The sequence below is a fragment of the Corvus cornix genome, chromosome 3 (assembly GCF_000738735.6).
Source record: "Corvus cornix cornix isolate S_Up_H32 chromosome 3, ASM73873v5, whole genome shotgun sequence".
Lineage (NCBI taxonomy): Eukaryota > Metazoa > Chordata > Aves > Passeriformes > Corvidae > Corvus > Corvus cornix.
The window spans coordinates 49,993,060-50,015,045 of record NC_047056.1 but is presented as its reverse complement, the minus strand read 5'-3'; the positions used below and the strand labels follow the sequence as shown (position 1 = coordinate 50,015,045).

At 38.4% G+C, this 21,986-nt stretch overlaps 1 protein-coding gene across 1 annotated transcript in view; it reads left to right on the top strand.

The window, feature by feature from the left end:
* Window positions 1-21,986, top strand: part of MAP3K5 (mitogen-activated protein kinase kinase kinase 5) — a 100,366-nt gene that overhangs the window by 53,141 nt on the left and 25,239 nt on the right. Inside the window, exons 9-15 of the mRNA XM_039567934.1 lie at window positions 3,053-3,212; window positions 5,276-5,429; window positions 7,950-8,057; window positions 13,223-13,272; window positions 17,320-17,415; window positions 18,813-18,894; window positions 20,816-20,949. Coding sequence (XP_039423868.1) covers window positions 3,053-3,212; window positions 5,276-5,429; window positions 7,950-8,057; window positions 13,223-13,272; window positions 17,320-17,415; window positions 18,813-18,894; window positions 20,816-20,949 — 784 coding nt within the window. The remainder of the gene's footprint in view (window positions 1-3,052; window positions 3,213-5,275; window positions 5,430-7,949; window positions 8,058-13,222; window positions 13,273-17,319; window positions 17,416-18,812; window positions 18,895-20,815; window positions 20,950-21,986) is intronic.

Genomic DNA, 21,986 nt, shown 5'->3' with positions numbered 1-21,986 from the left:
TAGTATTGCTTTCTTAACCATACAAAGGACTTTGAGACCAGAACAGAAATGCTGTCTTCTGCATTGACAGTTATGATCTCTGCAGGCTGTGCAACTTTGACACACAAAGGATCCCGTAATGTGAATTGTTCTGTCAATATTTGAGCAAGGAAAGCAGTTTATTTATAAAGCCTTCATAGTAATATCTAACTGGTAATATCTACTTAGTGTATCTCATTTTTGTCACAAGCTGTGGGTATATTCTTGGTGTTATAAAAACAATGGCTTTTCTGGCATTAATGGTTCCTCTATTTTGGCTCATTTGTTTTAAAGGCAAAATATTTTTGATAAAATATACTGGAATTCAGCTGCTGCTTTTTTTCCCTCCCCTTGAGAATGCCAAGTTTATCATGAAAGAAGAGAATGTCTTGACTTTGCCTGGATTTTCTTATACTCTCAAGAATCTTTTAAAGATGGTGAAATAAAAATAAACTTACAAAAGGGAAATTATACAAGGAGACCATAAATTCAGAATTAAATTCTTGAAGGTTCACTTTGCAAGTTTCCAAAACAATCCTTCCCCCACAAGTTCTTTAAATTGGAGTTACAGTCTTTTGAACCTATTGCTAATGTCATCACACAGCAACTGCATCTCAGGGATAAGTAACTTGCCTTTCAGGGATGAGTAATTTTGTAGATGAGCTTTGCAGAGGATGGTCAGCAAACCACAGTGAGTTTTAGCACCAAGTACTTCACCTTTCTCAGAAGAACTTGATGAGAGGGTGATGTTGTCTTCTCTAAGGTAATAGGATCCACTTCACAGAATACTTGGGTAAAACTTCCATTTTATTCAAGTTACATAACAGTAATGATTCCTAAACTCGGTGTCCTCAGGTATCATAACTGCTACACATCCATCCATTGTCCCACTATCTTCCTGTAAGTCTCCCTTACTGAGCTGGGACTCAAAATGGTTGCTGTCACCAGTCCTACCCTCCTGACGAACACCTCTCCCTGCCATGCCAGTAATGCCAGTCCCTCTCCATGTGAGTTGTACTTTTCATCAAACCCACACCCTCAGTTTGTACCTCCCTTTAGCTCTGTTCCCACGTCTGGAGCACAGAAGGGCTGTGATGGGTGTCTTCCTGCAGGTGCAGTAAACCATGGCAGAGCATGTCTGCCTGTGAACCAGAGACTGGTGCTGCTGCTCGCTGTGACAAATAGCTTGTGATAGCTGGTCAGTGGCCACTGCAGCTGTGTGTGCCATCGCTCAGTGCTTAGCAAAGGCCCTGTGCACAGCTAAATTCCTCCCTTCCCCCTTCCTCTCAGCAGAGGCACATCCAACTGAAATGATCCACGTATCCTTGTGATACCAGTTCCCTACATCCCTTGTGATGAGGTCACATTAAAAACCAGTGGAAGTTAATAGGTATCTGTCTTTTCTTGTGTGTTGCTATCACATGCATGCAAATGCTTTAGACATTCTAGTAGAGCCCTGTGGCCTTTGAAGATATTGCTGAGGAGTGTTACTCTAAAGTTCTGGGGGAGATTAATTTTTTCCATTTACTGTGTTTTATGGATAGCATTCAGGTTTTGTTCTCTAGAAACCAGCTAAAGTTGAACACTTTCAGCACAAATTCCCCCTCCCTGTTCTCCACTGATGAGTGCAGCTATACACCTTCAAGCAGTCTCTTTGACCGTGAATGTGTGTAGCACCCTGTCTTAAAGCCTTGCAGAGATGGTCACCATGGTACCTTGTGGAGTTGCTGGAGGTGATGTACACTGCGACATTTCTCAGGCAGATCAGAGATACTTTGTAACATCTATGGCATTGTTTTTCTCTTCAGGAATAACAAAAACTTATTTCCCAAGAAGCAAGCAAATAATGTTGTTTATGATTAAAGTACTATTTTGTTCTGTGTATTACTCAAGCATGGCAATTTCTTGTTAGCAAGAAAGCACAAAGTGCGAAATACAGATGTGAAATAAACTATAGGCCACTTGGATACAATTTCACATTTTAAAAGCTTTTATTACCTGACTTGATGTCATAAAAATGTGAGCAATGTGATAAAACAAGATAAACTTTGTAGGCTGAAGTGTAGCTTATATAACGATACCTATTTTGATAATATTTATTGCTGCTCCCACCATGAAGTTTAGTCTGCTAGCTACTCAAGGAAGGTTAAGGAAAAAAACAAGATCAACTGTTGCATTGAAATTTCTTCTGAATACTCAGCCCAAATATCAAGGACAATGGAAGATGATGTGGGAGGGAAACTGTCATAGTGGAGTAGTGTGGGAAAAGTGAATTAAAGACTACAATAGTGAAGAGGCTTGTTGTGTAAGCTGCAAATTGTTTTTTATGCAGGGGATGGTGCAGCATATCTCATGTTAGCTATATGTAGCAGCTCATATGAACTAAAACTCATCCTGAAGGCCACAGGGGAGCCTGTAGTTCTCAGCAAACTTAGCAAGTCAAAATAAAACCTGAGGCTCTCCGTAGTCTTGAGTTGCTGAGGGACTTGCGAATATTAATAGATGTCTTTCATTGGGGTAGGACTTGCGGCAGTTAAAAGAACATCACTGCTGGAAGAAGCCCAGTGGATCATCTGTTCCTTCTGCATGGGACCTTGTCTATAAAGGTAAGTTTGGGGCTTGGGGCTTGTAAGTCAAAAAAACAAAGCAGAAAAAAACATAATAGGTGCCTTATTCAGCATCTGTTAAGTTTTTGCAGCTATGTTGTGTAGCCTAAGGCCCCAATTTACCTTTACAGATGAGGTCCATGCAAGAACATAGGTAATCTGACTGTGGCCTTGTCCTGACAGTGATGTCTTAAAGTTCCTTTCTTGAGAAGCCTATAGGAAGAGGGGGTGGGGAAAAAAAGCATTCTACCACTTAGGGTGTTTGGAAGGCATATAACATTAACTGGTAAGTATGATTTCCATCTTATTTTATCAAAATGGAGAGGGTATAGTAATGCAAGCAATTAATAGATTTTGAATAAGGGAAATGGTTATTTTAAAATTGCATTAATACAAATTCTTGTCACTTGTTATTCTCTTTGCTACAGGAGTAAAGATCAGCAGCCTGCTTGGTAAAAAGGGGAGCTTGGAGAAACTGCAAAGCTATTGGGAAGTGGGATCTTTCTTGGGGGCCAGTATGTTGGCTAATGATCATATAAGAGTGATCCAGGCTTCAGAAAAGCTGTTTAAACTAAAGGCACCAGCATGGTAAGGTGATAAACAAGGCCGTGTACATTGCTATGTTTTAAAACATTGGACTCCTTCAGCTTTCACATTAGGCACTGTATTCAGCTGTCAGGAGATGTGTTTTGTGCTTTTTAACAGATTTTGCTGTGTGTGCATTGTACTGCACTTTTATCCAGAGAAGGGACTCTCTTCCCCTTTTGCCCTTATTCAAGGGTAGATCTGATATGGGTCTTTAATTTGATGTGTGAGAAGGGCAGATTCACCATTGACTTCAGGCCCTTCTGAGGGCAAAGGGGAAAGGAGGAGTTGCTTGCAGCTACATTGCTGAAGAGAAGTGGTAGTCAGTTGTGAGTTTAGTCATAATAGCCTGAAGGTTTTGGGGAATGAAGACAGCTTAGCTGGAGAGGCCTGGCTGTACTTTTAAATACTGTTAAGGATATGGCACATACCAGTTGTTTTAGGAACTGAATACAAATGAGCTGTATGGTGCAAGCTGCATCTTGTAGTGATTGAGAAGACTGCAAATCAAAGTCCAATTAACAGTAAGGTTATAAATCCAGGGTTAAAGGCAACCCTGTAGATTCAACATCTGTTATGCAAAGGCCAAGAAATGTGTGCTCTGACAGCAGGTTCCTGACACCTGCTTTGGATATAGGCAGCACTTAAGGACTGGTCACCAAATCATTAAGGGCTGGGATCATCTTAGCTGGGGAGAACCAAGACTCCTTTCTGACTAAAAAAGTTGCCACTCTGCTAATTATAAGAGTGAACATCACAGCATATGTATTCTTATCTTTTTATAAAGGATAGAGTGTGTCTCCAGAAGGTGATCAGACAGATGCTAAAATATGGAAATGCTTAACTTCTGTGTTGACGTAACATAGAAACTGTCAAAATTAAAAACTCTAATTTTCTGACAAAATGGATTTCATAAATGCTATTTACAGTGTATTTATTTGCAAGGTTTTCCATTTTTACTATGTGTATATTTTACTAAGAAGCTGGATAGCATTCTCTGGAAGTCTCCTGGTAGAATTTTCTGGAGTTTATGAATGCCTGGTTGTCAGGATTTTATGTACCCCAGTGCCTTTGGGGTTTAAGCCTGTGGATTAAACTCTGAAAATACAGCTCACTCATTTGTGCTTCATGAAAAATTTCTCCTGTGAGCAATTCCTTCCCAGTCTGTTGCCTGCTTTATAGCAGGGCCCACTCGGTGCAAATAGGAATAGACACAGTACCTTAGGCCAGCTATCCTGATGGTCTAAGAAGGAAGATTAGAAATTGCACAGCTATGGAAATATTCACTAAAGACCCTCTGAGGGTGAAACAAACATTTCCATTAATAGCCTAATTGTGATGAAGTGATAGCAATGATAAATCTTCTTTTAGCATGTATAGCTCACTGCTGTAGTATTCATAAAAATTGCGTGAGCTTATGTTTACAACCTTTTTTTTCAAAAATGCGAAGAGAAAGCAATGTTATCAACAAGCCCCATAAATCAGCCCCAGAAAGTAGAACAACAGAGAGAGTGGTGAACTGCATTGAGGGAAAACATTCAGCACTGCTGTTGTCCTTCCCTAGCAATGCTGAAAGACTGCTTAGCATAGCTGTTGTCATCTTTGTAGGATAATCAGTTCAAGAAGCATCATGTTTTAGAAATCTGTGTTAAATAATTGCCTATGCAGACACAATATAGGAGATAGAACAGTGTAGAAAGTTAAACTAGTGGACTTTTCACCTGAGTTTTTATTTTAAGTAGGTCACTACTGAAACAAGTTGGAAATAGGCTCAGTTTGGTCCTTAGGTAGAGGATTTAGTTATTTTGTAATGTTTTCGTGGTTTAGGATTATATGGTATCAGGAATATGTGCAGGAAGGAATGTTCCAGGACTCTTTTATATTTCAGTTGCCTCATTTAGCAGCTGTTTCTAATTGGGAATTGTTATTATGGAAAGCAATCCTAGAGAAGCAAAATATTACTTGGTGTTGCAATGGTGAATAGTTCAGTTGTGATTAACAGCAGAGACATTACTGCTTACAAGCTGTATTGAGTTTTCTGTCTGTGTATGCTTGGATGGTCACAGGTACCTGAAGTCTATTGTAGAGACTATTTTGATATATCAGCATTTTAAGAAACTGACTCCGGAACACCATACGGCCAAACAGGAACTTGTGGATTTCTGGATGGACTTCCTTGTTGAAGCCACAAAGACAGATGTGACTGTAGTTCGATTTCCAGTAAGTAGCTGTTTTTTTGGGTCTTGGGGACACTTTTTGGTAGTTTTTTCGGGGTCTGGGTTTTTTTTTAAACAAATTGTGATGCAAAGGAAATGAGCACAAAAACACTGTATCTGTTTAGGTGGCCAGACAATAAACTGCTCGTCCAGAAGAAATGTATTTGGCCTGCATTTTAGATTGATTTTAATTGAATTCATATGGGTGCAACAGGATTGCACAGTGTACTCCATAAAAAAGTAAGGAGGAAAAAAGTCAAGATAGAATTTTGCTATTTATTGTTTGCTACCATACTTCTAAAGCAAACATTTACAGTGTATTCCACGTGGTAATATATTAACTATACTATGCTTTGAAGGAAAGATATTTAATTAATTTCAGTCTTTTTCTAGCTCAGCAGCCTTTGTGTACTCTATTGCCAATTAAGACTGTGCCCTGTTAGAGATTAAAAATCAGCCCAAACAGTCCGAAATGTATTGTTCCAGCTACTAGAAAATGCATTTCAACAACATTGCACTATAAGTGTGTATATATATGTTTATTTCTGATTTCTTCCACAAAAGTTTTGCTGAGAATTTTTATTAGATGCCCCAGTGCTGTACCATGTCCTGAAAGTATAATGTAAGAAGGTCTATGTTTGCTGCACGTATCAGCTATATATGTCCAGGAAATAATGTCTTGGGTATTCCTTTTAGCAAACCATCAGCAAAAACAGCTTTTTGTTTTAAATAGCACTTGCTGTTGCCTCCCAGATAGTTAAAGTGCATACAGGTTGTTTTGTACAGTTCTTTTACCTTCCATGTGTAGATGTGATAATAAACCATAAGTAAGACTTCAATGTTGAACAGCAAGAGCTTGAGGCAACGAGAGACTGTCTAAGGAGTCTGGTTTTCCTTTTCTGAGGAGAACAGGTAGAAAGTTTTGCAGGGGAACAAAAGATATTTTGAGTCTTCTGGAGTTTGTACAAGACAAGGCCATAATCCTTTTGGATTTTAGATGATGAAATAGTTCAATTAGATACTTAAAGCAGACTCTGACTTATAAAACTGTCCAAGTAAAATGGTTTGAATTTTTATTAATATTAAGAGGCAAAACAAAGCTGCTCACTGCATTAGTGTGAGCCAAAAGATAAACCCAGTGTCCACCCGGTTTGATGGTGTTGTACAGGAAGTTGGTTGGAGCATGGTGCTGATAAGGCCAAGGTCATGGCTTTGATCCCTGTATGAACCCAGTGATCCTTCTGGGTCCCTTCCAACTCAGACTATTCTGTGATTTTGTGACTACACTGGTGTTGCAGACAGACATGTGATTTCTCATAATACAAAAATTCTCTTTGTGCCTGTTCAGAATGAAAATCACACAGTTCAACAAGTCAACAAAATGAAAATTAGCAACTTTCTTTTTCCCCCCTTCTCCCAGATCGCAATTAATTTATTCTAAAAGAAGCTTTTTTCGTATTTCCTTATTGTGAATGGTTCTGAGAGCTTGAACTTAAGAGCTCCACTGTCCCTGGGTACTAGCTTAGCTGTTAGTTACTCACTTATCTGGTAGCATCAGTGTCATCATCCTCTCTTTGGCCTTTAGAGGAAGAAAGGACAGTGCATGGATAACTTGTTGTAGGATAAAGACCGCAGTTTGTGAGATGGCTTAAACCAGATTTTACAAATTGTAAGTGTCTGGAGATGCCAAGCAACACATTTTAATTCACACTGGTTATCATTTACAGAGTAAATGTGTAGGTACTTTTCGGAATTTAGCCCTGCACTGCTTCCAGTATATCTGTGTGCTTACCAACTCTGAAGGAGGAGATATGGCTTAGATTTCACTCTAAGCCATGGCTCTCTCCAAGACTTTCTGCTTGGGTGTTTATATACATTTTAAAAGAAGTGTAGACCAACTTGCTCTAGTCAATCATTATTGCATCCCATCTCTTTTAAATTATACTTCTAGTTTTTATTTCACTTATTCCATTACACTTTCTATACTTTTTAGCTGTCAGCCTCTTGCAGTGGTTCTTGTTGCTTTTGAGAAAATCATTTGATCTACTTTTGGTTTGGCTACAGGTCACGGTGGTCTAAATCAAAAGCAGTTCAGTTTAGGTTAATCTGTTTCTCTGCTTTGCCTAAATATGCTTCTACCAAAAGATGATAAAGTTGTACCGTGGATCTTCTCCACATGGGAGATAGACATTCTAGGGTAGCATTGTAGGAGACTGAATTGTGACAGAAAGATTTCAAAACCTGGCATTTTTCAAAAACATAATTTGAAAAATTGATACATGCTACCCATTGACACTTAACAGCCTTATATAAAAAAATTAAAGTTGGCTTTTTTTTTAAATCTTAAATTACTGTCAGCCACACTAAACTAGCTCAGTACCTAAAATTTTGCTTTTCATTGTTTCATTATTTCTCCTGTTTTTCCTGCTACGGTGTGAGTAGAGAAATAGTTTTAACAGATTTCAATACCTTTTGAAGTTCTACTGGTTTTGCACTAACTATTAAAAATTATTTTCTCTACAAGGTTTTAATATTAGAACCAACAAAAATCTATCAGCCCTCATATCTCTCCATCAACAGTGAAGCTGAGGAGAAGACGGTATCCATCTGGCACGTGCTGCCTGATGACAAGGTATGTCTGTAGTTTCAACTTTTTTCATGATTTAAAAGTATGCATGGTACATAAGGCATGTAACATGTGACCAGTTGCATCTAATTATGATTCTGGAAAGTAGAAAAGTGTTTTAGTAACACACAGGAAGATGCTGAGATGTATTGCCGTGCTTAAGATTGTCCCAGTTTTCAATGGATCTTTTGTTTCCCCTCATTTTTCAAAGTAACTTGCATCTTCCTTCAGGTTGTTTTAAGCCTTTGTATAATATACAACATGTCTTTTGCTTAAGATTTCATAAGTAATTTACAATTTACTGTCATCATACCAATAATGCAGCAGAAAATTGCTTATTCTTCCAGAACTATCATCTTCCCGTACTTACAGTTTTATGTGTCAGCTGTGATAAATACTCCTTTAATATGAAAGTAATAGAGACTGACATGTTAAAATGGGAGCAGAATCAATCAAATGCCAAAGAAGCACTTGGGAGAAGGATAGATAGATGCTCTAGAAACTGAAAATTCTGGGATGTCCATATGTCAAGGTGTGAGATAGCCAGACATATTTGGAAAGGAGCTTAGAAAATCCGGAGATGGAAGTGGAGAGGAAAACCTGGAATGGTTATTACAGTCTGGGATGCTTAGGAAGCAAAATCTTGGTAGGAGGGAAGACAAGGAGCATGTCATAGAACCTTGGAGAAGGATGTCAGCACAGGAACATGAAGGAGTATATGAAGAGTGAGTGGAGACTGAGTCAGCTGGAGGCAAAACACTGGGGGTGCTGTGATTTGTAAGAGCTGTTCATTCTTCCATGGCACCATTTTGTTTGGCTGCAGGATAGGGCAATGAAGACCTGTTTTTCATAGAATCTGTAATCATAGAATCATTTAGGTTGGAAAAGACTTTTAAGAACACCAAGCCCAACCAATAACCTAGCACTGGCAAGTCCAATCTTCAGCTTTCCTGCCAGTTGTCTAAAAGGAGAAACATTTTTGAACGCAAAATACAGTGAGGCTGTACTGCTTAGAATTTTTGTTGTGAGTTCATGAGAAAACATAAATGGCAGCTGAAACAGCATATTTAGAGAGCAAACTGAAATGTTTGCCTAGACCAATACATTTCTATTTATTTGTGGTTTATTCTGACTGGTGTTTTTTGAAGTTGGCTCAGGCTCTGAGAATAATTTAAAAAATAAATTTATGTAATTCTTAGGCAAAATAAAAATTTACCATACAGTAAATAATTATTTGCCAGAACTACAGACTTAATCTTGCTATTCTAAAATACCTGTTCTGAAAGTATTCCTGTATTCAGAATATATTCTATTTAGAAATTACTTGCACATGCATTTTTTTTCTTTTGTGGACTTTTTTGTGTGTATATTTAGTTCACCTCCAAACAATACTTTGCCTTCTGTTAAGTGGCTTAACTGTAGTGTAAGAAGGAACGACGGACTAGAAGGAATTTTCTGAACTGTTGAGTCCTCTTCACCTCTGTTGCAGACAGTCTTCCCATAAAATGTTTCACATAAAGTGATTGAGCTCTTTCTGAGTATCAGTATAGGTTTCACGGTTGACCAGTCATGCTGAAAAGTGGTTTGAGAATTCCACTGCAACTCTAGAAGAGCCAAGAGTGGAATATTGCTGGTGAAGTAAAAAAGAGTTACTTTAAATCTTCTAGTTTTCAGTCTGAATTTGTTGACATTTTATACACATTTGTTCTTTTGCTAACAGTGTTTATATTAAGTGGTTCCTTTTTCTCTCTGATATTTACCTGACAGTATTTTTAAGGAGAATCCTAATATCTCTTAGTGTAGGGTTTTTGTGTAGGTTTCTTTTTAAGCAAAACAAGTAGGCTTGGTGTAGTGGCCACACATAGCACCTCACTGCCATGACTTCCCATGTTGCAGTTTGAGTTAACCTTACTTGAGCATGTGCACTCATATTCCAAAAAGTGTATTCCATGGTGCATTCATTTATCATTTAGCTACTGGGATTTTTTTTTTTTGATACATTCAGCAATGGCATTTTTCATAGCTGTGTCATTCGACGGCCCAGTTACCCTCTGGTTGGGAGAAGGATTTGGATGTATTAGTCTACACCTGTTTGGTGTTTAGAAGATAGGTGTTTCTTTATAGCACGTTATACATTTCTTTCCATTTTCCCCTTCTCCTTCCTGATGTGAGGTGTGTGTGTTTGTATTTTCTGCAGAATAGTGTTTCCGTGTTTCTGTCCTAGTGTTAATCATTGGCATTAGACATTAAGTGCACTCCCTAGTACTTTTGCTCTGGCCAGAATCCTTACTGTGGTGAGCTTATTGAGTAGCCAGAAATCTGATTGATGCTCTGTGCCCTGTGAGCCACCATACCCTTTGAAAGAATGCAATGGGCAATTTGGTAGTTGCCCCTTCAGCTGTACAATTATAGTCTGTTGCAATTTGTCAAAGTCGTTAGAATCCATCGGAAATTTTACAGGGAGAAAAGGGACTAGAAAAATTTGGAGACTCCACTTTCTTTTTCTGCTGAATGTAACCAGTATAATATTTGTCTTTGCTAAGAGATTTTGTGAAGGATAAGGATGTATTATCTGTCAGTCTACTGCCCAGGGGAGACTCATACTTTGATCCTTAGTATCCTGAAAACAAGCATTTTAGGAGCTGATTAACAAGAAAAAACACCTATCTCTACTGCAAGGGCATGTTAGCTGGGTTTGGAAACTTCTTCATCTATCCAAGTTCAGTCTACCAACCTTAGGTCTGTCAGAGCTTTAGCAATTCATGCTTCAGATTTCAGTTCATTTTGGCACATAAATTAATGGTTCTACTTGTTTTCCAGAGTTCAGTCAGTGCTCCAAGAGTAAGATCTGTGAGTTACAAAGTGTATGAACATTTCAAATCCAAACTGAAACTCAGTGGAGCCTGCAGCTGGCACTTTTGTGCTCAATAGACAAATGACAGTCATAGGATAAATAATGTAGCCTCTTTCTTTTCTATTGCTTTTTAGCAACATATTTTAACATTTATGTTTTTAATAATACTGAGTTTAAGATAAACAAGTGCCTAGAAAAATCAGACAGCATTTTATTTTGTAGAATGCACATTACCTTTGCCTTGCAGTTCCCTAATTTTAGCAGCCCTTCCCGCATGGGGTTAGAGGAATGCAGCAGTGCTCTTTGTAAGTTTGAAACAGAACAGCCTGTCTCTGTTTTGCTTTGGCTTCTGAATCCATTTTGAGTTTTGTTTTGGGTAGTTGATGATTTTTTTGCCTAACCAAAGAACAGATGCTGAATTTGGATAGCATGCCTGATCTATTTACTCCAATGTATTCAAAACTTGGCAAGATCATGAAGGGATGTAACTTTTATGTTACTTCATTGCTTGAGAACTTCGTGTGGTAATTAAGATTTAAGAGATTAGTTGCATGTAGGTGACAGGTAAAAAATGAATACTAATGTTTCTTGTTATGTTTCGTGAGCATTTCTGTGTCTCAGAATGTGTATTTTAACTTATTTAGATTTTAGTTTATTCCCAATAGTGGGAATTGGACAAGCACCAATAGCTTAGCTCTGAAGAGAGTTTCTAAGCATGGAAAATTGGAAACTAGTAGATTTTGTATATGAAGGGAATTGTAAAAGACTAGGCAGAAACCCCTCCTCATTAGCATAGGGATTGAGTTGATCTTCCTTCATGCAAGAGAACCAGGCAACTCAAATAACAGTTTCACAAAGACGCCATAACTAGCATCAGTTAGTACTTCCATTTCAAGATGCAATTTCATCTTTTCCTACTATCAAGCTGCTCTCCTGTTCCTTACTCTGTGAGAGAACCCCTTACCCCATTTAACATTGAAGAGATATTGAAGTTTCCGCTTTGTACTTTATAATAGTTGTGAAACCTGTGCATCAAGAAAGATGTTTGCTTGTATTTTTGGTCCATTGTGTTAGGCATTTCATATTAGCATCACAACCTTTAATGTGATTTGAGCAGGAAGGAAAGAATTACAGAGGTGGAAAAAGTTGATGTAGGTCCTTGTAGAAAGCTGTTATAGCTGGGAGAGCAATTTCCACTGTCATCTCCTGCGCATTGTGAAACTATTTCAGTGGTGTATCTGTTCTGACTTCTGTATATTTCACTATTAGTTTTGTAAGCTACACATTCTCGAGTCTTCTTTTGGAATGCATTTGATTATGTGTCTGTTTGACACTATGCCCTTGCTCAGATCACTAAAATGCCAAATGAAATTCAGCTGCAGAAAGCAAAGGTTCTTCAAATATGTGGCTCATTGTGATGGGATCCCAGTGTTGCCAGGGCTGTGACGTGGTGTAGTTCCACCTTTTCCTGAAAGGAGAATGTTTTCTTTAGCAGATACAAAAGGCTTCTGTTTGCTGCAGTAAAGTTTTATTAGAACATAAACATAGAGCAATATAACTCTACAGAGTTCTCTCTCTCTACAGAGAACTCAGTTCTGCTGAATGTGACAGCTGTAAATTTAAAAGATCTGAAAATAAGTGAGGCCTGGCCCTTTGTGTTTTCATAGGGTGGCTTCTTTCTTCCAGACATGTTTTTACTCCAGCAGCTCTTAGCAGTTTTGGTACATTCTTACTGCTCTCTTCTGAATCCCTAGTCAAATAGTCTCCTTCCTGTTTCTTTGGACACTTTGCCTTCAGATTTGCTCCTTCCCTGAGCAATTCTTCCTACTTTGCAAGAATTTCTCACTTTGCTCTCTCCTGCATTAGACTTCTACTCATAGCTCTCTCTACCTGGCCTTCCCACACACTAGGCGATTGAGTGTACAGAGCAAGCTCTCATTATTCTCAGAGGTGGAATAATTTTCCCCCTCCTTTTCAGAGTATTGCATGTGATCCCAAGTTCAGTATCCAAACAAGGCTATACTGCCATCTCTTCTGATCTGCTCTTTTGGATGTTTTCTAAAATAGTAAATTGTGTTTGCAGCATAAACAGTGAAGAAATAACCCAAAACTTCTGTGTAGAACTCCTGTTGCTTTGGTTTCAGGTGAAAAAAAAAAAAAGCCTTGAAAAATAGCTGTTAACAGGTAATAAACAGACTGTTGTCATTTGTGTGTTTCCCATTCCCATGAGCTTCATTCTAGAAGATATGCCTACTGGCCCTTCATACGTAAGAAGGAATATTTTGTTTATTTTTTTATTTTTTACTGTGTGTTACAGAAAGGTATCCATGAGTGGAACTTCTGTGCTGCTTCTATCAGGGGAGTAAGGTAAGTTGTTTCCCTTCTTTGTTTTGAAATGAAAGGAGTAATTGAATCAATTTTGTGTTAAGCTGTTGCTGTGGACCTTGGAGGGACAGTGATATTCTATCACTTCTGTAACCTCTTCTCATCTATTCTTCTATTCTTCATCATAGTTTTTCTCTTCTTTTCCTGAGAATTTATCTATATTTGTCATCCTGCAATTTTCCACTTTCCTTACAGTGTAATTAAAAAAAAAAGTTCAGAAACTTACATTTTTTAAATAGTCGTTGCTCTGTTCTAATAATAACTGTTCCATACACAGAGTTGTTGCTATGTCTGCAGGACGTTTTTGCACAGATGGATGATTCTTTTTCCTTCCAAAAAGTGACTTAAAAACACCAAACTATCAATAGGCACGAAAATTCAATCCTGTGGGATTCAGCTTATTTTAGGCAAAAATTGCAATGATGTGCTTAGTTCAGTCTGGTTGGGGTTTTGGCTACAGTATGTTTTTGTGTGTTTCTAAAAAAAAAAAAAAGGGAAGAAAGAAGTTATTTATTTATTTACCGTCCTTTTGGTTTTTCCTTCCTCCTACCCCTCATTAAACCATGCTGTGGTCAGTACTGTTTCTGGTGTAACCTCCTGCATTTGTTATTTAAACTGTGAATTATCATTTAATTTGTCAATTGATTTTCCAATCTGTTCATCTGAACAGATGTCCAAAACAACTCAGATGACTTTACAGTGAGCCAAAAGTCACTGTGGATTTGTGGAGAACTCTCTGGCTCCCTCCATGAGGAGCTGCAGGGGGAAATTTGGGTTTTTTTCTTCTTTTAAATAGATGCAAGTTTCTGATCATTTAATGTTTCAGTGTTTTACAGGGCTTTTTCCTAGTTTTATGACGGCAAGTATTGTTTGGAGTGGGTGAGCCTTCAGAACTAGGCCTGCTTCTAGTCTATTTTTGTATCAAGACTATTTTTGGCTACTTTGAGGCTCCTAGACTTAAAGCAGTGTAGGATGGGGGAGTTGCAAGCTTTATAAGGATTCTCAGCCCTCCTATACTAGTAAGAGTCAGCTTTAGAAATGCAGCCTTAACATACAAGGCAGGTCTTTGTACATGATCTTGGTGGCTTTTTCAACAAAGACCGCCGTAAATATTTATGGCATTCCATAAGGAGACAGCAGGTCTGGAGAGACACCTAGCTTTGAAGTGGCTCACGTTTTTGGTAAATACTTCACAGCAGTGACAGAGGGTCACTTCTTCTGCTTGCTGTATAACAGCCAGTGTAATCAGCATTTTGTTTCTCAAGTAAGAGGGTTCAGCTCTCTGGACTGCAAACTTGAAAGTATGTAGAACTCTGAGCAGAACAGTGCTAAATCACTCTCTGTATGCAGAAATTCGTAGGAATGGGCTTTAGTATAAGAGACTCATCGATTAGCGGTTTGTGTGCCAGTGTAAATACCTCTGCTTTTGCCATATGCCTTCTTGACCTCTTAAATGCAGATGTTTCTTATTGAATGAGGCCAGAAGGTGCTGTTATTCTTAAAGGATTTATCAGAGCTTTTGGAATATGGCTGTTTCCCCAAGGTACTTTGCATCTTAGGTTATTGAGCAAAGTTCCTACTGTTCTGCAGAGCTGACAGCATATGGGCAGGAAGATAGGAAATGTGTTTTTCCAACTGAAAAATAAAAACTAAAGTGGCAAACTGAAGTTTGCTAGACTACAAGTTGGCTTTTACTCGCTGTTCAGGAGAAGTCCTGGATTATGAAATAACCATTACTTGTGTTGTTTTTGGGGGAGAGTGTCTTAGAGGCCATCCTGATGAAAGTAGCATTAGAAACAGTGGAAAAGCTGGATTTAGATCTGCATCCAGTTTCTTTCATAGCTTAAGAACTTAGACAAGCTTGAGACAAGGCTATTTGTCTTCCATCCCAAGTTCTTGGTGCTTTGAACTTAACTTTGAACTCAGACTACTTAATTACAGCAATGAGAGGTGCCTGTACTGCTAGACTTCTAGAAAACACACTGACATTCCACACAGCTCCTTTTCTATGATTCCTGCCAGTGTTCACCTGTTTAATCTGCTGCTTCATCTGGAAGTACTGGTAATCAGTAGTTACAGCATTTGCAGTATTTCTTATTGACTTAAGGGGAGTTCTGGATGTACCCGAGCTGGGCACGAGGCCTTGCTTCCCTGTTTGTTTTCGGAGTTTGGCGAATTCAGCCCCAGTTCTCCTGTCGCAGATGTCAGTGGGTACTATGTCTGCTTGGGCACTGTTAGAGTGAGGCATTTCCTGAGCAAATTATCCTGTCTCTTTTTATAACCTGGGTGGTTTTTAGTCTTCCTTTTTTAAGTTTAGCTTTTATTTTTTTTTCAGGGAGGAAAGCAACATATAAGCAAGTAAACCCTCACTTAAAGGTCTTAAATATTTATGAATTTCCCTGGCCTCTGTGTACAGTCCACATTCTTAGCCTTTTATTCACTGCTATGTTAGTCGGTGGTTTCTGGGCATATCAGCTTTCAGCTCACAGTCAGTAAAATGTTTAAATGCACGTGGAACTTGAAATGAATGAGTAATTCTGTTAATATCAGTTGCTCCATATCTAGAGAGTTTACTTATATGCTTGAAAAGCTTAACATAAAAGTTAGTTTATAAGCTTGGGACAGTGACTGTCTTCCTAAATGTGTACATTACTTAGCACTTATGAATTTTCCTAATGTAAAAATAAATGAGTCACCACACCCAGAGCAAAATATTCTTATAATGAAACTCAGTCTTCTCATGAGTAGCTTTATGAAAGGCAAACCTCCCAGCTTGTCTAAAGAGTCATTTGTTTATCAAAATTTACAGGGTTTTGCAATAGAGGAATTATAAAGGAGAGCAAGATCAGACAATCTTAGACACCTATTAAAGGCTGAAAATTCCAACCATTTCCTTGTAGTTAAAAAAAACCTGCTATGTTAGTCAAATTATCAATCCTTTGGCACAATATAATACATAATTCTACTTTATTGTGCTACAAATTAAATAGTGATATGATGGCTGTCTTGATCCAACTAAAATAGATTGATTTCACTAGGACTGTGGATATTGTCCAGTATATTAATAAGCTTAGTAAGGAGACTTAATTTGCCTTGGTTTCTCAAATACTGCATTATTTTCCCTTCTAACACCCCTAGCCATTTCCCCCCGCCCTTTTCCAATATGGTAAGAATCAATCATACTGCATCAGCTTGACAGCTGGCATTCAATATGTGACAAAGTTACAGAAAGAGCTATTTCAAATAACATTTAATATTTTCTGTAAGGAGCAGAGCAACAACAGGCATATAAAACAGTTCTGGTGAATGAGTATCTTTGCACGAGCTGCCACCTACTTGGGGTGGAAAACTGACAACCACACAAGAGTTTGCACCTCTTCTGTTTTTCCATTGAGACATCTATGCATCCATAAGGAAATGGCATACATTCCTCCTCTTTATCTTTGTTCTGCAGTTATAGCAGATAAAACCAAAACTGAAGGAAGACATGAGTGGGCAAGGGTAGTAAAGTCATTCACCTCATATTTAGATGCTGACTTAATTTAAAAATATTTTTCCAACATACTATCAAGGTACCAATTAACAAGGAACTGAGCAGAAAATTTTGTGTTCAAGATTGAGCTGTGGCTGATGTCTAAAGCATGAAGGACTCATTATTTCAGTTCAAAGTCCAGCTTTCTAATATGATCCTGAAAGGATGTTTCATCCTGGCTGCAGGAGTGAAAATTAAGGGCCTTACCTAAATGCACTGAAGACAAAAAAGTCACAGGTCACTGGAAATGTTCCTATTAATTTCTTTGCTCTACTCTTTCTTGGGCTATATCTGGACAAGGGGGGCAAGCTGATAGCAAGCATCAGAATGTGAACTTTGGAGGTTACAAGAGAGTGATTTTACAATAAGGAAAAACTACGGATTCTCAGATTTAATCTGGTGCTTTCCCATGTTAAATGGGTTGATCTGTGTGGTTTTACAAAGCTGGCAGAAGTCTAAATGCATCTTTCCGGTAACTTTCTTGGCTGTTCTTTCAGCATTTCAAAGTTTGAAGAACGATGCTGTTTCTTGTACGTGCTGCACAACTCAGATGACTTCCAAATCTACTTCTGCACAGAACTTCATTGTAGAAGGTGGGTCACTGCTGTTATTTCAGAAAAAAACATGGCCTGTAATGGGGTAGATGGTGTCTGCATGCACAACAGGGCCTGACTGTTTCAGAACTATGCTGACAGTAGATCTGAGTGTCCTCGGTGATCAGCATCTTTTTGTGGGAAAGCTTAATAGATGGTACTCTGGAGATCTGATGTATGAAGGGTCAAAGAGCAAGCTCAGGCAAACATCAGAAACAAATACAATTATCAATCTAATTATTTTTTTACACACACATTTCTAGGATTAGTTTTGTAATACTTACAATATTACAGCTTACTAAAAGTGTGTGCCCTCAGTTCAACAAAGCATCCTAAACGTTAGGAGGACTTTCTGAAGTGGGAACATTTGGAGTAACAAGGTCAAGATTTCTCTGTAAATATATTTTTATTTACAATTACGAAGAAGCACACTTGATTGCCTTTACATTAGCATGTGTTTACATAAGTTTGTACCTGTGTCCCTGCAGGAAATTTGGCAAAGGTTTGTTGCGCAAAATTAGGGGTTTCTCTAATCTGTGTTTCTGCTCCATAAGCTTAAGGCTGTGGTGTTGAATTGATCCTGGAGGCATTGCCAGAGGAAATGTCACATCTTTTTGTGCTAAAAAAGGCTGCAACTTCACCTAAAATCACTGCAGTACTGTCTATTAATGACTGGGGCCACCTCACAGCCCAGTCTCCAGCTTGTTCTTTCATCCATTCCAGTTCATATAGGTTCTTTTGCCGTGTTCATTCCCCTTTACATCTGAGCTCTTCTTAAGAGATGAGTAAGCAATATGGTTAGCACAACATGGTTTTTGCACTTTCATTCTTTCAAAAGGATAGAAGTCATATATAATAGTATTTTTTAAATGAAAAGTTATGAAATAGACATCCTTTTCATTCAAGGAAAAACTTAAAGCTAGCATTCCTACACTACAAAACCTCTTCCAAATGTAGCAAGACTTCCTGGCACTTCTCATGATGCTTCAGTTCTTTCAATGTACATGAAGAAGTGGTGGTATAGGATAAGAATTTAAACCGAGCTGTAGATTTTGAAATATTAATTCCATTAATAATTTCAGATATCATGGATTTCTTGTACATATAAAAGAAGTAGAAAAACTTCAGATTTTGAGGGTTAAATCTCCATGCAAACAAAATTTTTCTTCTGACAAGCAAACTTATACACTGAAATTATACTTATTGTATAAATAACATTTATATATATACTTATATATACATTATTATTACATAATATGTAATTATATAAAATAATACTTACTGTATTTAAGTCCTCTCTTGGTCCATTCATTACTTTGTTCCTATACTGTCTCCAGTTATTTTCTCAAGTGTATGTTTGCTTTTTTTCTCTCCTTTTATTTTTTTTTCTTGTACAGATTTTTTGACATGGTGAACAGTATCACTGAAGAAATGGGGAAGACTACAGAGGAAGGGGAATGTGATGGAGACTCTCTAGAGGTACTTGTACTTTTTTTTCTCCCAACATACAAAATTATGGGCTTCTAGTCTAGTACTTTGCTGAAGTAAATTATTAATCCCTTTTCCAGAGAAATTAGTGAAACTACTCTTTACACAATTTTTTCCTCTAATGTTTATCTATTAATGCTTCCTTGTAAAGGTCCTCATGTAGTTTTTAGTACCAGCATAGCTAAATCTCTCGTATTTCAGTTAGTGAACTGGCTTTAGAAGGTACACAGCTTTGGAGTTCTGCAGTCATGCTTACTGCAGAGCAGCTCTTGAAACAGTTACTTCAGAGTGTATTCAGAGTCAGGCAGCACTAGGATCTGTTTAAGTTTTAAAGACAGTTTGTCTGACTGTTTTTAAAGTCTGTTTCAGGCATCACTGGAATCGTGTGCACTTCCATTATTGGCAGATTATCTGCACAAGTAATGCTATAACTGCAGTAGGGAAGGTTTGTCCTGGCCAGCGACTGTCTGTAGGCAGCACAGCAGTGAGCAGCAGAATCAAGTCAGGTGATGATGTTGGTGCTGCTGGGAGTCTCTTTTATACCCTTAGCCCACAGACTTCCACTGAAGCTTAGGGTGCCCCTACTGTGAGTACACTGTGTTCTCACCTGGAGTTTTATCTGAACACACACATAGCTGGAAAGAGAGTACCAGGCCATTGGGTGCAATGCAGCACTTAAGGTGTTTAAGCTTTCTTTGAGGTGGCAGGGAGTAGGATAGAATACCTAAGCCCCTGTCCTATCACATCAAAATCTGGTGTTCCGAAGCTCTAGAGACATCCATAACTAACTGAGAGAGTCAGTGCTGTGTAATGAATTCAGACAGCCCTCGTCCCAGTTTTGATGTTGGCATTTTATAACACATTTATAGCACATTTTATAACATTCTGTCTCTGAAATCGGAGACTGGACAAAGGGAAATCACCAGGGTGACTTGCGGCATAGAAAAAGAGCCTCTATTGAGAACCTTAGGGTGCCTGTTTGTTTATTTTAGCAAGAAGAAAAGCAGTGGGTGACTTGATTACAGCGGGTATTTTTACTGTAAGAACAGCAATGTGCTAATGGTTTCTTTAATCTGTTGAATAAAAATGTAATTAAATAGTGACACCAAAAAAATTGAATTAAGAGGCATGACTTTACCATGAGAATAATTCATTGTTGAAACAAACTACTAAAAGAAGTAGTGGATTCTCTCTTTTATTAAAAAAATAGCCATCTTTATATAGAAGAAAATAAAAAATACTTTAACTAGGCCTAAGCTACTGGATTTAGCACAGGAGTGAACTTGTGAAGTTATATGTCTGTGTTACACAAGAGGACAAATCAGGTAATCCCTCTAACAAACGTTTTTGGACTGGCCTTAAACCCTTTGAAATTCAAGCTCAGCCGAAACCACGCTCAATGCACTGCAGCCCTGACTAACTTCCATTGGCACAGTCTGCCGGCAGACCTGGTAGCGTCAGAATTGAGGCTGTGCTGGTTTTGGAAGCTGTGCGGAGGTCAGGAGAGCCCCTGGGAGGAATGAAGCGTGTCCTGCCTTGCTCCCTGTGCCTGGGCAGGAGCCGGGCTCTCCGCCTGGCGCGGAGTGCCCTCTGTCGTCGGCTGCGGCTGCCGAGCGCCTGCCCGCGGAGCTGCGGGCGCTGCTCACCGAGGCACGGAGCGGAGCTGCTCTGGCCGGGGACGGGCCGGCTTGGCTCAGCTTTGCGCTCCTCCCTGGAAAGGCTGCCTTAGAAGCCGCTGGGGAAACATAGGTGTGTCTGCACAGCATCCCAGCTGTCGTCTTAAAGTGTTCTTCTCTCTCCTCTGCGTTCGGCAGAAAGCTACTAGCATCCTAGATGCCTTAGTTATGGTGGCAGGGTCAGATGGAATAAATGTTATCCTTCTGTTCCATTCATGTTGTTGTTTGCTTTGCAGTATGATTATGAGTATGATGAGAATGGTGAGCGGGTCATTCTGGGAAAAGGAACGTACGGCATTGTGTACGCAGGACGAGATTTGAGCAATCAAGTCAGAATTGCTATTAAAGAAATCCCAGAGAGAGACAGCAGGTAAATTAACTGTGGCTAATTCCAAATTATGTGTATTACATGATTTCATCATTAATGTGGTTGATTAATTTGCAGATCAAGGAGTGCCTCTTCTACAAAGCTGCCAATAAATTACCTGTCTGTGGTATATAGTGGTGTTCCCTATCTTTGTAACTAGATATTTCCAAGCAGTGGAGTAGATTGTGATCACAAATGAGAATTTAGATGTTTGCTGGATTTGGTACTAGTATTTTTTCTTTAAAACAAAACAAAACCAAACAAAAAAGAACCATGAAGTGCAGAATCTCTCTCAAACATCTGGTGATGAGCCCTATCTACTTATACATACTCAGGCATGTCCTTATAAAAGACCTATTGGAATTCATGATTTGTGCAGTCCTTTAAAACTCTGAGCCTGAATTATTGATAAAGACGTTTTTCTTTCTTGTTTTTGCACCGTTTTGAAGCCTCATAACATTAGACTAAAGCATGTAGAATTATCTCTTTGTTAATTTTTTTTTTTTAATGCGAAGTTTCTGTGTGAGTAACTCTCTCTCCTGTACAAAGGTTGCCATGTAAGGACCAGGCACTTCAAGTCCTTAGTATTTTTGTATCTGAAGACTTCCAGTATATCCTATTTTGTATATGTAGATTTCCACAAATATTGTGATAAAAGTGATATGAAATCTAAAGTTAAGAGTTTTTAAGTGAAACTGACTGTATTAAACTGTCAGGCTTATCTCAGTTTCTTTTTCAGGGTCTGTCTTGTGGGCTTTCCTTTGGTTATTCTGCTCTGACTTGGTTTTTTCTTTGACATTTAAAAATTATCACTTCTAAATCTTTTGGAATTCATTTATAGATTGGCTGTTCAAATGGATATGTGGTCTAATAATTTTTCCATTCTCATAATATATTAAAGGTGCTAAAACTTAGATTATGGAGCGTCCTTCCATCCTCTACATTGCTATTCCAAACTGAACTTCAATATATGTTATAATTTCCCAGAAAATATGGCCTCATTATATAAAACAATCTCTTGACTCAAAATAGTTGGAAGT